General features: G+C 38.7%; 1 protein-coding gene across 10 annotated transcripts in view; it reads left to right on the top strand.

Annotated features, from left to right (window-relative positions):
* Nucleotides 1-1,424: 1,424 nt before the first annotated feature.
* Nucleotides 1,425-14,988, top strand: part of NAP1L1 (nucleosome assembly protein 1 like 1) — a 33,899-nt gene continuing 20,335 nt past the window's right edge. For 7 of the 10 annotated variants that reach the window (XM_059186373.1, XM_059186372.1, XM_059186369.1 and 4 more), the window contains exons 1-2: nucleotides 1,430-1,588; nucleotides 11,608-11,645. In XM_059186373.1, coding sequence (XP_059042356.1) covers nucleotides 11,629-11,645 — 17 coding nt within the window. In that variant the 5' untranslated portion in view covers nucleotides 1,430-1,588; nucleotides 11,608-11,628. Of the gene's footprint in view, nucleotides 1,589-11,607; nucleotides 11,646-14,988 lie in introns of all 10 variants that reach the window. The other 3 variants (XM_059186368.1, XM_059186374.1, XM_059186367.1) reach the window with 3 other exon arrangements.

Raw genomic sequence — 14,988 nt, 5'->3', positions numbered from 1 at the left:
CAGGGAGCAGGATGTGGGGCTGGATCAGAGGACCCTGGGATCATGACTTGAGCCAAAGGCAGATCCTTAAGGCCTGAGTCACCCAGACACCCAAGGCAACTAATTTTAATGAGATTGGAGATGACAAAAGAAAATCTATGTGCTTTAAAATGGAATATAGTTGTTAAACATGAGCATTACAATAGATGACTTCAGGCAGTTTGAAATGTAAAGGAATGAGCATGTAGAGAAGAAATTCTTGAACTTTTTGGTTTCAAGATCCCTTTACACTCTAAAACTTGGGGATGCCAGAAAACTATCCAGTGCATTCTAGATACTGATATGCATATCAGATACAGAAATTTAATTTAAAAGTATTCATTATTTCACCTAAAAACAATAAATCAATTAAATATTAACATAAAAGAATCTTATATAAGAAAAGTAACTATTTTCCGAAACAAAATAATTGAGTGGCACTGTTTCGTTTTTGCAAATCTCCTTAATGTTTGGTTTAACTGCAGATGACTGGATTTTATTATCTGCTTCCTTTTTCAATATTTCCATATCACATGTTATGTAGTCTCCGGAAAACTCCACTGAACACTTGTGAGAGAATGAGAATGCAAAAGGCAGATAATGTTTTAGTATTATTATGGAAAGGCTTTCAACTTCTCCGACTTCTTTTACCGCGTCTGGGGGCCACACTTAGTGGACCACTGTTTTAAGAGTTAACATTAGTCAATCCCTCATCAGTTGAAAAACAGCCATGTTTCACAGGCCTGAGGATTTACACAAAATTTATTTATTCAGCAAGATGAAACAACAGTGTCCTCATTATAAAGCATCCAGAGAATAAACAAACATTGCCATTTTCATCCATCAAAAAAACTGAAGTAGAAATGAGGGACTGCACGTAAGGTAAAAGGATGGAAGGTTAGGGATGAGGAGGCAGCCCGGAAGCCACTGAGACCCACCGAGTTAGGAGACGCAAAACCGGCAGAAGACGCCGCCAAAGTGGTCAGGAGGAAAGAACTGTTGTTCTTAGGGGAAAGTACGGGCGAGGAAGGAAAATGGTTACCCGGCACCACCGAGTTGAAGGAATTAGGCCGGGATAGGAACCGGCGGCAGCTGCCCCACCCCGCCTTCACGCTTCCATGCACCAGGCAGAGGAGAACGGGGTGGGCCAGGGGCAAGGCGAGCGAGTCAGGGGCCTTCCCGGGTTCCTAAGGGGTTGTGATTTCTTTTCTTGTGCAGCGGGGAGAAAAGAGATGGCGCGGCGCGTAGCAGGGGGCCGAGGCGGGAACCCGAGGACCCCCAAGCACCTCGCAGAGGGCGTGGAGGTCGTCCAGGAAGAAGGACAGTTCTGTTGCTAGGCAACCCGTCGTGGGCCCGCCTCCCGCTCGCGTTGCTAGGAGACGGCGAGGCCTGGGGGGGGCAGCGGAGCGGGCCCTACGTGCTGACGCTAATTGTATATGAGCGCGAGCGGCGGGCTCTCGGGTCTTTTTTAGCGCCATCTGCTCGCGGCGCCGCCTCCTGCTCCTCCCGCCGCCGCCCTGAGTCACTGCCTGCGCAGCTCCGACCGCCTGGCTCCCCGTGCTCGCCACCGGTAACGGATGGGGGTCTGAAAGGGAAAGGGGAACGTAGGATCAGTCAGGCGGCCTGCGCGGAGGGAAGGGGCAGGGGAATGAGAGTGAGGGCTTCTGGCCTCCGGGGCCTCCCGGGTCGTCCAGTGAGGCCGGAGCCTGAGCCGTCCGCGGAGTTTCGTCCCCGTAGCCTGAGAGGGCCTCGGGGATTGGCTGGCGCTTTACTCGGGAACGGCTGAGGAGACGGCGGGGGGTCGGCGGGGCCTGCGAGGCCTGGGGGCCGTGCTGGTGTGCGCCGAGGTTCCTTGAGCCCCACCGGCTTCTCCGCGCGGACGGGAGCGAGGCCGCGGTTTCGCCTCCCGGTCCCGAGCGGTACGGCCGCTGTCTCTTCAAGGCTGCCGGGGTGCGGGCCGGGTTCGAGTGCGTAGCCCACCGCTTCCTCGACGCCCCCGCTTCCTCAAAAATAATCCCCGGAGGGAGGCCGCTGGGGGATGGAGAGAACGGCGGAGGCTGCGAATTCCGATGGGAGGGAGGGGATGTGAAGGGACGCGGCCCGGAGGGGGCGGGGAGGCTGCGAGGCTCCTGGGCTCTCCGCCCACTGGAGGCGGCGACGGTGCTGGGAGGGGAAACCCCGGAGGCTTCCCTAGACACGTGGCCGTCGCCTGGGCTGGATTGGAGACGGGGGTCTGGGTTGTCCTCACTTCACTGTGAGTTGTAGGGGTGGTGGGATGTGAAAATTAAGAGTAAACAAGTCTAGCTTTTGGCTTTCAAACTCCTACCAGCTTCTCTTTTGTCTTATTTTATTGACCTTTTATTGGTAACAGAGGAAAGTATGAGTGTTGGATGGGTGATGAAGCATGGCCTCTACTGCCAGGATTTTAAAGAATTAACGCTTGTGAAGGGGTCGTGTTAGCTGTTGTTAACACGGGATTTTTTTTGTGTACCTCCAGTACAGTTAGAATTTAGATAGGTGTCTTGACCGGGATTTCATTACCTGGGGAGAAGTGATCCCAATTAATCTAATCCTGTAAACGGTTCTAAGAAGAAAACGATTTTTTGTTTTTAATGTCTTAAATTCTGTTAGGACTTCTTTCACATTCTTAAAAATTAGTTCCTTCATTGAAGTTCCCAGAAGTGGCTACTTAACTAGTTTATAAAATGAATGGGGGCGCTGGGCGTAGGAAGTGTGGGTGGAAATAGGCGTTAATGTAAACTTAGTGGGCCCGGTTTGTAGCCTGCTGTCTTGTCAGTGCTCCTAGTACTCATAAAAGGAGGCAGTGAAGGGAGCCGGGAATGCGGTCTTATTTGGGAGGGCTACGCTTTCAGAGAACAGAAAGAACGAATCTGGCACGTAATGTCCTCAAGGAGCCCCTATTTTAGATCATCACTGATAAATGATTAGTAACTAGTTCTGTAAGGACTGCACTTTTAAGTCTCTGAACATTGCCTTGTTTCAGAAGAGCTGTAGAACGGAATTTGCTGTTTCTGAAGATAGGTAGCATCAATGTATCTTTTAAAAGTAATATTTAAGTCCTATTTTCATGTCAACCTACGTTAACACTTCTGTACTTAAAATGCACATTACCTTTGGATAGGGGAAAAACTTATATATAGAATAACTTGTTTAAATTGTTGAGGTAAATAAATGGTTTACAGTGATCTTCTGGGCCTAAGTCTTGTGTTTGTTGGAAGTTCAAATTAAATACAAATTTTAAAAAATTAAGTTCAGTTAATGGTCCAAATCTAAAATGTGCAATTTACTTCTAAGAAGACTGGTCCTGGGGCCCCTGGGTGGCCCAGTGGGTTAAAGTACTCTGCCTTCTGCTCAGGTCTTGATCCCAGGGTTTTGGGCCCTTTGCTCAGCGGGGAGCCTGCTTCCCCACTCTCTCTCTGCCTGCCTCTTTGCCTACTTGTCATCTCTGTCTGTCAAATAAATAAAATCTTTAAAAAGAAAAAAAGAAGACTGATCCTTTGGAAGATAGATGGAATCAAACATTGGTTATGAAACCTTGACTTCATAGATTATCAGATCAATGTTATGTTAATTTGATAAATACAACTTCAAAAAATTCATCATACCAGTTTGAAAAACCTGTAAATTTTATCTATTGCAAAGTACCTATTTTTGATACTGGGCCTGTTGACAAAATACTAAGCCAATGCTAAATGTGGCACATGACTGATCTTGTTCGCTCGAGATTTAAACGACAACCAAAAACCCAACACTTGTACCAGAATTAATTTAGTCCAAAATGCTGTTGCTCATTTTATTACTTACCCAACTTGTCCATATTGTCTCCAGGTGACTGAATTCTAACCCCCCAAATTATATTTTAAAAAGCCCTTTTGTAGGAAAAGGGGCTAAAAGAGGCAGAATCTATTGGGCTTAAAGAATGAAGAAGATATCAAAATCAAATACTACATCTTTGCTCATTTTTTGATTAGTTGTAAATTTGAAATGTTAATGAAAATAAGATGAGAGAGGATGAGTCCTGATCACCGGTTTTGAAAACTGATGATCAGTCTATTCAGGTTACAAGTCTAATCAAACCTGTCATTATTTGTGTTTTTATTTGATTCTTTGAGTATTTTAGCATCTATTAGGACAAAATGTCTTTAAAAACAGCAATAAAGCATTGGTTAGCTAGATATAAAATGTTAAGTTGTAGTGAATGCTGTTAAAAAAAAAAGTGGGGGACAGAGTAGTATTTAACACTCTTTACATCAAGGACCCATTTAATGGTGATTTTAAGTGCCGGTTCTTACTAATTTCATCTGAATAAGAAGTTCCCCTTTTTGGGCAGAGTAGGTTTTAGAAGGTGAACATTGTTGCTTTCACCCATCCTTGTAAGTTGTTTTGTACATTGATACCAGAGTACCAGATCACATTGCTGCACTTGGCATCCAAAGTGGCCTCTGTACTTTTGGTTACCAACCCTGCCTTTTTCACTACATGGTTTGATACATTTTTATTTGTTCAGAAATTTTCATTGGGAAAGGGGGTTGTAATTTTGAAGAACCTATTACATTTAATTAACTTAGATTTAATTAATTATACTTAATTTTCTAAGGTAAAGAGGGTACAGAAGAACACAACAGGGGAAAATAATGTAAGAGCACAAATTACTTCATATTACTAGCTAATTTAATGCTCGTAGAAGTAGATAGTGTCCGCATTTTATATGAACCCGAGGTACAGAGCAGTTAAAGGACTTCTTCAAAGTTATATAACTGAGCAATGATGACTTACATGAGGCTTTTGTATTGGTTTTTAAAGGGGGTTCCCTTGATTTAAACTGTTACACTATACATCAGCTTGGAATTCATAAGCACACTTCTTTGGATTCCACTGTGCTCCAAGGAAAGGCAACAGTATTTATTTATGGTCAGGGGGTCTTCAGCATTGAATTTGTTTAAATATGGTAGTTGAGTGATGGTTCCTAAGCTTTTTGTCTGGGTGTGTGTGTGTGTGTGTGTGTGTGTATGTGTAATTCTCCCCTTATGCGAAAAAATTAGTTTTGTTTGTTATTGCTTGGTGAATATTCACCAGATTTCAGTTCAACCCAGGTATGTTTCTGTGCTGTGGGATCAGATGATAATCTAGAAAATTGAGCTCCCTTGGACTAGAAGTTCCGTAGTGATCTCAAATAGGAGTCCATTTGGTGAGCCTAAAGAATAGGATATTCTAACTATGAGGTTGTGCTGGAGCCAAATCAATTATTAAGCCCTTGGACCACTGAAAACGTTATTTATAGAAGAACAGTGTCTAAAATATAGATTTGCTTAAAAGTGAATTTGGAGGGAGATGTGAGGTCTCGGGTAAGCGGAATCTTATTATTGGTTCCCTTGAACTCTTGCTTTAAAACATTTGTAATTTTTCATGATTGGTTGTTTCCCTATGAAGTATGTCATTTTATGTAAAGGAACATCAGCTATTTTATTACAGTATAATCTACGTAACAGTAGGCAGATAGAGCAGGTGCTTTGGTTTTTTGGATGATATGACATCATAGGGTTTTGAAAGTCAGATTTTTAATTACTGGGTTTTTACCTTTTGTGTGTTGCTGAGCAGGTTGCTTAGTATTTTATCTGTAGATAGGAGGAAAGCCTAGAATAGTCCCTTACTGAGTAGGCTTCATAAATGTTTGCTTTCTTTACTTCTCATTGAAAATCAGGAGAACTTACTCAGAGTCAGGTTTTCTGGAATGGTGAGAAGTTATTTGGTAACACATGTCTGGACATCCAACTACTACAAGAGCACAAAATATAACCAGTTTGTGGTTTAATTCAGTGACTTGTTTCCCCTCTTCAGTGGAAGATTTTTTGTGTGTTCAAGTTCTCAGGTTAAGATTTGCCTTCAGTCACATTGTAATGAACAGTATCTTTGAATTGACATCTGCACATTACATATACTAGGTAGTGAATACACTATTTTATTGTAGAGTGACCTTTTTATTTCTAGTATTGCTTTTCCTTAAACTTGATTTTTAGATGTTAATAACAGTTATACCTGCTTTCTTTGGGTTAGGATTATATTTTACTGGAAAACTATATCCTTATGTTATAGATAGGTTTCTTATAAATGGAATGTAGTTGGATTTTCTTAAATCCAGCTTGACGCTTTTTAATGGGAACCTTTAGTTGATTTATCTTCACCACTGACTTAATGTTGTGGTGGTTTTAATTTTTTAACACTACACAATGGTGATACTTAAAAATGTTTATTTAGATACATGAAGTTATCCTTTTTGCCCCTCATTTCTTCTTGGAAATTAGTTCTTCCATTTGGGATCACTTGCCTTCTGCCTGAAGAATATACTTAATAGAATATATGAGGGAGCTGGAGGCATATTTTCCAGAAAATACCTGTTTCACATTCATTCTTAGAAGGTGTTTTAGTTATAATATTCTAAGATCTTTGGCTATTTTTAGCACATTGAGGACTCTGTTGTCTTTTGCATCTTTTGAAGAGAAGGTAGCTGTGTGTCTTTTATGGCTTTAAGCTGAGTATTTTTTCTGTGTTTTTGACGTGACTTGTCTTTAATGTCTTGCCTTTTCACTGATACTTCTAAGTGTAGGTTTCTTTTTGATTTATCATGATTGGGATTTGTATGGCTAACCACATCAGTTCTGGTGGAATTTGTAGGGCTATCTTCCATCAGTTCTGGAAAATTCTTGGGTTTTCTTTCTTTCTTTCTTTTTTTTTTTTTTAAGATTTTATTTATTTATTTGACAGAGACATAGAGAGCACAAGTAGGCAGAGGGAGAAGGAGAAGCAGGCTCCCCACCAAGCAGGGAGCCCGATGCCGTACTCCATCCTAGGGCCTTAAAGGCAGCTGCTGAACTGACTGAGCCACCCAGGCGCCCTCTTAGGTTTTCATTTTTTTCAAGTATTTTGTGCATTCTTTCCTTAACTCCTAGAACTTGTATTAAATCTTCATTAGACTCTATTGTATACTGAAATATCTTTTAACATCAGTTAAAACCCATAAAACGTGCCATTTTCTAGCCTTTATAGTCTCTGCCATATTTTGGAAGATTTCTTCTAAGCTTGCATCCCTCAATTATCTTTCCATCTGTGTTTAGTCTACTGATAAACCTGCCCATTTGGCCTGATTTCCATTATTTTATTTCTCAAAGTTCTCTCGTTCTTTGCTGGATTTGCTTTATCACCTTTAATAGATGGCTGTTCTTTGCAGACACTGCATTTTCAAACTCAGTAAGCATGGTTGTCATTTGTCTATGTTTATAAGTTTATTTATAGTCCTTTGGACAGTATTTAAATCTTTGGGGGCAGGTTTCTATTGTATTCTTTCTGTTGCCCTTACTGCTCTTGAAAACTACTTGTATAAATTATTTGAGGTCTAGAATGAAGGTGCCTTTCTCATTCGGTTGTATAGATACTTAGGAACATGATGAGGCAGACCATTTAAAGCTCATGGCTTGAGGTTTTGGGACAACACTGATAAGTGATTCTAGTTTATTTGTCCAAGAGAACTGGTTTATCATCCCTGATAATATAGCATTTTGCTTAAGTGGAGGGTTGCTATAAAGATTTCCTACCTTGGATAGGTCTGGGCCTTTTGATTTTACCTCTCAGTAGTTAAAACATTGCTTTTAAGATTTCAGCAAATGTTTATTCTGGACTTGGAATTATTTTATGCAGAGTTGGTCTGCATAATTTAGCTTGTCACTACCAGAAATGGAAATTCTTCTGAACTCTTAGAAAGTAATTTCATGTCTGATAAATAAAACTTTCATTGATTTAATGTTGAGAGCAGTTTAAAAAAAAACCCCACAAAACCCAACAAAACTGATGGAGGTATTAGCGGAAACTTGTGTTTTTTTCAATGTGATTTGTCTTAAGAATCACCTACGTCAGGGCCTGGGGTTTCTTGTTTAGAATGGAGATTTTTGGGTCCATTCTCTGACCTCTTCGTTCAGAATCTGGGCATAGGGATTAATCTCTTTCTCTTTTAAAGAACTTAGTTGTAGTTTTAGATTTACAGAAAAGTTGTAGAGCTACTACTCTCTAGAGAGTTCCCAAATGCCCCTTACCCAGTTTTCCTTAATGTTAACATCTTAACGTTACCATGGTACATTTATTGGTTACTCTGTACATTTTAACGATCATCTCAGCTAATTATTTTGCAGAAATATTGACCCTGTGCTGAGATAATTAAAAATGGACAGAACTGAAAAGCTTACATTTATTGAATGTTCAGTAGTTATCAAACGCAGGTTAAGTCTTATAAATTTGCGTCTTAATAAGAATAGTCCAATAAAGGAATAGATTTTTTCGTATTTTTGTAGGTGGTGAATAAGACCAGAAGTCATTTGCCTGAGCTAGATCTTTACAAAGCTGGTGTCAACCCAGATGATTTGACTACAAAATTAGGTCTGCTTTAAAAAACAGAAGTGTGTATAACCGAGAAGTCTAACTCAGCTAGAGTGGGCAGGGCATAGTGGAGAAAGTATCTCTGAAGAAGTAAATGCCATCCTGTCTGTCTTGAATCATCTTTAATAAAGAATCAAAGAGTTTCATTTAAAGAGTTTGAATTCTAAATGTGACCCCATGAAATGGACAAGGAAGGTAGCAGTGTAGCCATTCTTTTGAGTACATTTTAAAATGTTACAAAAATCTGAATTTAGAAGTTTTGGGGGGTGTTTTATATTTTTGATAATTGCTGATCTTAACGAGACTTCAACCCAGCAAATTACAAAATGTTAACAAAATGTATTTGAATATGGAAAAACCAAATATAAGTTCTCATTTTCTCCCAACCTTTTCTTAAAGGTGACTATTACTAGGTTTCTGGTATATCTGTTCAGAATTGTTTTATTCATAAAGTATGTGCATGAGTATGCATGTTCATGTGTGTATACATAGACACACACAGGTATACACACACATGCACACATATGCATATATATATATATGTTCCTGTCCAGATTGAATTTTGCCATAAGCCCTGTGCTCTTTCCGTATCTGCTTCATTGACTGCAAAGCATTTCATTGTATGCACATTCCATGCTAATACTGTTTATTTTTGATGAGATAAATAATTGTACCTGCTCTGTCCATAAGCTTTATATATTATTACTCTGAAGGATGCAGTGCAGCGACTGGCAGAAGCACATATAATCCCTGTAATAGGAGTCTTGTGCTCTGGTTAGTGGGGAAAGATAGATCTTAGTCAAATTATCACACTAATTTGTAATTACAAACTTGAGACATCTTATGATGGAAAGAAGTAGGGCTTTCTAGGAGTGTGTACAACCAAGAAGTCTTATTTAGCCAGAATATACAGGTTGGAGAAGCCTGTCTGAAAAAGTAAAACTTGGAGACAAGAGCCAAAGATTATGTTAACTGAATTTTAGAAGAGTGTTCTAGGCAAACATGATAAAGCATAGACCTTGAGATTGATAATTTTTTTTTATATTAGAATCTCACAAATGAATAACTAAAGCTGGAGACAAACATATTTAAAGTTTTTTATATTACTATTCCAAAATTACTCTCCAGAAAGAACATAAGCCATATTTAAGACTGCATGTTCACCACCATTTTCCCTGCATTAGAAGAGGAGTCTTGCTGATTTGATAGACAAACTGGAATCCTACTTGTATTTCTTTGATGATTAAGATTCAATATTTCTCTTATTTTTGAGTTAATATTTCTTAATAATTGCTAAATAGATTGTTAATGTTGGCTAATTACCCAGCATCACTAGAGAAGTTTATCAGTGCTATTAGAAATTTAAAGCAAAAATACTTAAAGTAGAATAGGATACATTATTAGGAAGAAATATTTTCTTCAAATTGTTCAAATGATGGATGTTGGCTCACTAATAATACTCCACATATTAGCTCTTGACTGCTGAAATCAGTAACTCTTTTTAACTCCTAGAAAACATATTGATATGAGGAATCACACCTCGTAGCTTTCTGAGAGTTAAAAGTCTGTGGTTTTAAATTACTAAAAGATAAAAACTTGATTTTAATGTGGGATCCTAAGCTTCATTTAGATAATTTTTTTTTTGGTAGTCTGTGCATTCATTATGTGTGGCATTAGCCATTTTCCTGCTTGAATATAACATGTTTTACCTTCAGTTTTCTTCTAAAAGAAGTATTTTCTAAGTTAATACTAATCTATAGCGGGGAAAGAATTTAGGATATTCGCTGGATGGGTTCTAACAGTATTGCTGTAAGGTAACCAAGAATTTGTTGACAATGTGCCAGCATATCCAGGGTAGCAGGGTGGGGGTGTGTGTGTGTGTGTGTGGTCCTTATCAGTGATAAGACAGGAGGTACTGAAGAAAAAGATTGGGACTCAGCTTTTAAACTGTCATTAAGTTGTTTAAAGGGCGCCTGGGTAGCTCAGTGGGTTAAGCCGCTGCCTTCGGCTCAGGTCATGATCTCAGGGTCCTGGGATCTAGTCCCACATCGGGCTCTCTGCTCAGCAGGGAGCCTGCTTCCTTCTCTGCTCAGCAGGGAGCCTGCTTCCTTCTCTCACTCTCTATCTGCCTGCCTCTCTGCCTACTTGTGATCTCTGTCTGTCAAATAAATAAAAATCTTTAAAAAAAAAAAAAGTCAGTCCTTTAAACAACTTTTTTTTTTTTTTTAAAGATTTTATTTATTTGACAGAGAGGGAACGCAGGCAGGGGAGTGGGAGAGGGATAAGCAGGCTTCCCGCTGAGCAGGGAGCCCCATGCAGGGACTCCATCCTAGGACCCAGGGATCAGTGACCTGAGCGGAAGGCAGCTGCTTAATGAGTAAGCCACTCAGGTGCCCCAGGATTGACTTCTGATGCAAAGATTATTAAACTTTTTAGGAAGATTTCTGGGGGCATAATGGTGGCAGATTTTGGCTTTTTAACAGGAATTTGATAAGAATACAAAAATGAAGTGGGTTCTGTGAGGTACTAAGTCTAACAAAAATTGACCATTTGTATGTTAAAGGAGTTTGATTAAAGACCTCTTGTATTGTTCTTTTCTGTGATACTAGCATACGTCAGATTCTTTACCAGCAGTACTATTATGAAATGTCCTTACATGGTAGAGTCTAAAAGCCTAGTACTAACTTCATTATTTTTAGCAGTGTTCTCTGAAAAATTACTTTGGGGGCTACTATGAAAGTCCATGTATATGTGCCATGATTTTTCTTCTTAACACTGATTTTTTTTTTTTTTAAGATTTTATTTATTTGAAAGAGAATGAGAAAGAGCAAGTGTTAGAGCATGAGGGGGGAGGGGCAGAGGGAAAAGCAGACTCCCAGCTGAGCAGGGAGGCCCAGGCTGTGCGGGATCATCCTATAGGACTCCAGGATCATGACCTGAGCCAAAGGCAGTTGCTCAACCAACTGAGCCACCCAGGCACCCAACAGTGATGTGTTTTTAATGGGAGTATCCGTTCCTTCTTGGGTTAGTTCTCAGTGTGGTACTATTTAAAGTGTTTGGGCATCAAATGTTCTTAATGGTTTTGAATACATTATATATAAATGTATATATAATTTTTGTTAACATTGGCATTTCTCTCCATAGATATTTGGAGTTCTTAACAACATGGCAGACATTGACAAGTAAGTGCCAGATAGTTGGTTTTTTGTTTGTTTTTTTACTTGTCCCAGAGATTGGGCTTCACTTTGTACTGTGATGTAATTAATAGCAGTAATAATAACATTATAAAAATGTATGGTAAAGACTGATGCTTAATACCTGCCTATATAATCGATGGGTACAGTGTATCCAAAACAAAATGTAGTATATATAATCATTGTCTTAAATAAACCATTTGCCAGTGGTTGTTCTTAGGAATGTGCTGAGCACAGAAATGAGTAAGAAATACTTGGAAAATCCATTTTTACCATATGTGTATTTGCCAAAGACTTTACTACTTCCATATTAGTGTATCATACAAAAAAGATAAAAAAGAGTGTATGAAATGTATATGTAGGGTTTACTCTAGGGTACTTATATTTGAGTTTTTAAAAGTAAAACATTAGTATTAGAAGCCCAGTGTCCCTCTTCTCAGTTGCATCCTCCACCTTCTCCAGACCTGTAAGCACTGTCTTGGCATTTGTCTAAATCATTTGTTTTGTTTTGTTTTGTTTTGTTTTTTTAGAGTTTTAACACCTATACATTGTTAATCAATGTTTAATTTTGAAAATTTGAATAGCAGTCACAAACTTATCTGTGTTTAAAAAGAAAAGCAGTATTACCACTATCAGTTGAAGTCTCCAAGGTAGGAAAATAAACAAAAAGATTATCTGGGTCATAATCTAGCATCAGCTTTCCTGAAGAATTTATTGGGCAAGGTCATGTACTCTAGAAACATCAGTTTTATGAAGTTGACTTCTAGCAGAGTTCTAGTGTGGATGGATGTCTTGCAGAAAAACGGTAAGGGAGAATAAGTGAACTGCATTATTTGTTGCTTACGATTTCACGTAGCTTGGGAGTAGGTTAAACAACACTTGGACTTGGATGGGGGTATGGTACACACAAGTTGTAGGCAGCAGAGCTTGGAGGTGAGAAGGCAGGAAAATTTACACAAGGCATCACATTCAAGTACATATAAGAATTTGGCCTATCCTTCCACATTTAAAAAAGAATGGCAGCAGGTATTTTAGTGATAACGGCTTTCAAAGTGATTGCCTTCTGCATTATACTGCTCCAATCTGGATTGTTTAATCTTGGTTATAGAGCCATCATTGTGGATCTAATTTTTTATCTTCTGGGGTTTCATTTTGTTTTTTCTCTTGGGTTTGCTATTTGTAAATTTGTATCCCATATTATTTTCTTTTTTGGTTCTTTAATACTTTCTTGGAAGAGTACGAGGGAAATAAATTATTTTGAGATAAATGACTGAAAAGGACAGTTCTATCCTTATGTTGGATAGTTTGAGTGTAGAATTCTCCTTTGGGAATGCTCTTCAGAATTTTGAAGGCATTGCTCCATTATCAGTTGGCTTCCAGTATTGCTGTGTTGAAGTTCAAAGTCATTATAATTCTTGATCATTGTATGTGACACTTTTTGTTTTAAACATACATATTTCTGGAAGCACTCTGGCTTCAGAGTTCTGAAATTTTCACATTGTTATATGTATTTTTAAAAATTTGTTGTAGGAGGCATTCAGTGGTGGGCCCTTTCAGTCTGGCAACCTGATGATGGCTTTCAGTTCTGGGGAATATTCTTGACTTATTTTGTTGATTGTCTTATTTCCGTTTTCTCTTTCTGGACCTCCTATTATGTTAAATGTTGAACTTGTTTTAATTATCTTTTGTCTTGTTTTCCATCTTTATCTCTGCTCTTCTTTCTAGGCAAAGTTGAAGAAATTTTTACTTTTCAGCATGTGAAGTGTCTAAATTTCTGTTGTGTAGTTTTCAGGAGTGTCTTTATTCTCTGTTCCTGTTTTTTATAGCATCTTGTTCCTACTTCATTGACTGTAATATCTTTTTACTGGATTGTGGTATCTTTTTTGTGGATGTTTTTTTGCTGTAGTTTGTTTGCTCTTAAATTTTTCTTTCCTGTATTTGTTTTTGTCTCCATATAAAAGCATTTTCTCAAATAGGACGTAAAACTTGGTTGCCTACTCACTAAGATCTGGGTGGGGGGAGAATATGCAGTTTAAAAAAAAGTTGATTAGAAAATTTGTTGTGGGGTGGAGGGAGGCTTTTAATTTAGATTGTAGTGAAAGGTCATCAGGGTGGTGGTTTATTGTGAGAATCCCCATTGTCAGAATGATTTGGGTTTTTTTTTTTTTTGCTTTATGTCAGATACCTTAAGGAAGAGTATCTGGGTGAGGATCTGGCTTTCAGTTAGAGTCCAAATTGGGAAAAGGTGACTAGAGTAGGTTCTCTACATCCAACATTCTAGCGGGATACAGTCCTATATCTGAGACTGTTAGCTCTATCTGTGGTCTTCTAGTCTGAGCTCTTAGTTTAACCCTTTCCAAAGAAGAAGCTGCTGTGCTTCTGCTAGATTGAGGGAGAGAATCTGGAGATTAAACTGCTTTATCAGTTTTTGTTTAGTCCTCCCTGTTTTCTCCAATTTCATCTCTCCAGTCCTAGTTCCAAAAGTGTCCTTTTTGATTTTGTGTTAGGTCTAGTTTTCAGATTTTCCCACTGTTAAGTTAGATTTCAGTTCTCCGTGAACTTGCTGCTGCTGCTGCTTTCTTCTCTTTCTGTCCTTCAGTGTTCGTCTGTTTAAAAAACCCTTTGATCCTAATTTTAGTTGAGATTTTGGAAGGATTAAGATCAGAGGAGTATGTGCAATCTGCCATCTTAACCTTGCAACCTCATTTTGTTTTGAACTTAAGAAAAAAAAAAGGATAAATTGGTTTTGACAGCTCAATTCCCCACATCACCTTATTTAATTTTAGATGGCTGTGAGCCCTAGGAGGGTGGAAGGAAGGGAGGATTCTTGTTTTTTAAAGCAGGAGTTAGCAAACTTAAATGACCTCATTATAAATATTTTAGGTATTTTGGGCCGTATGGTCTCTGTTGCAGTTACTCAGCTTTGCTGTTGTAGTGTAAAAGCAGCCATAGACTCTATGTAAACAAACTTACATGGCCGTATTCCAATAAAGTTTTATTTGCAAAAATAGTGGGCTATATTTGACCATGTAACATAGTCTGTGGACCCCTGTTTTAAGGCCTTAAAATGTAGGTGTTCAGTAAATGACTAAAATCACACTGGAGGAGTAGCTGTGCTATGTGATCTTTATTTAATGGCCCTTAAATCTATGTACGTTTAGGTTTATACTAAAACAAAGACAGTTTCAGAAATAATCTATTGTTTCTGATGGGAAGGCTGAATTTTTTCTTAGTTTACAGGGACATTTTGCTGGCAGAATACAGTTGACTTTTTTCTGTATTTGTTCTTATATGAAAATTAGGTGGTATTTGTTCTGTGTATGAAAGTTAA

This window comes from Mustela lutreola, chromosome 8 (genome assembly GCF_030435805.1).
Source record: "Mustela lutreola isolate mMusLut2 chromosome 8, mMusLut2.pri, whole genome shotgun sequence".
Classification (NCBI taxonomy): domain Eukaryota; kingdom Metazoa; phylum Chordata; class Mammalia; order Carnivora; family Mustelidae; genus Mustela; species Mustela lutreola.
Note: the sequence above shows the minus strand (reverse complement) of the source record. Positions and strands in the feature narration are given on the sequence as shown.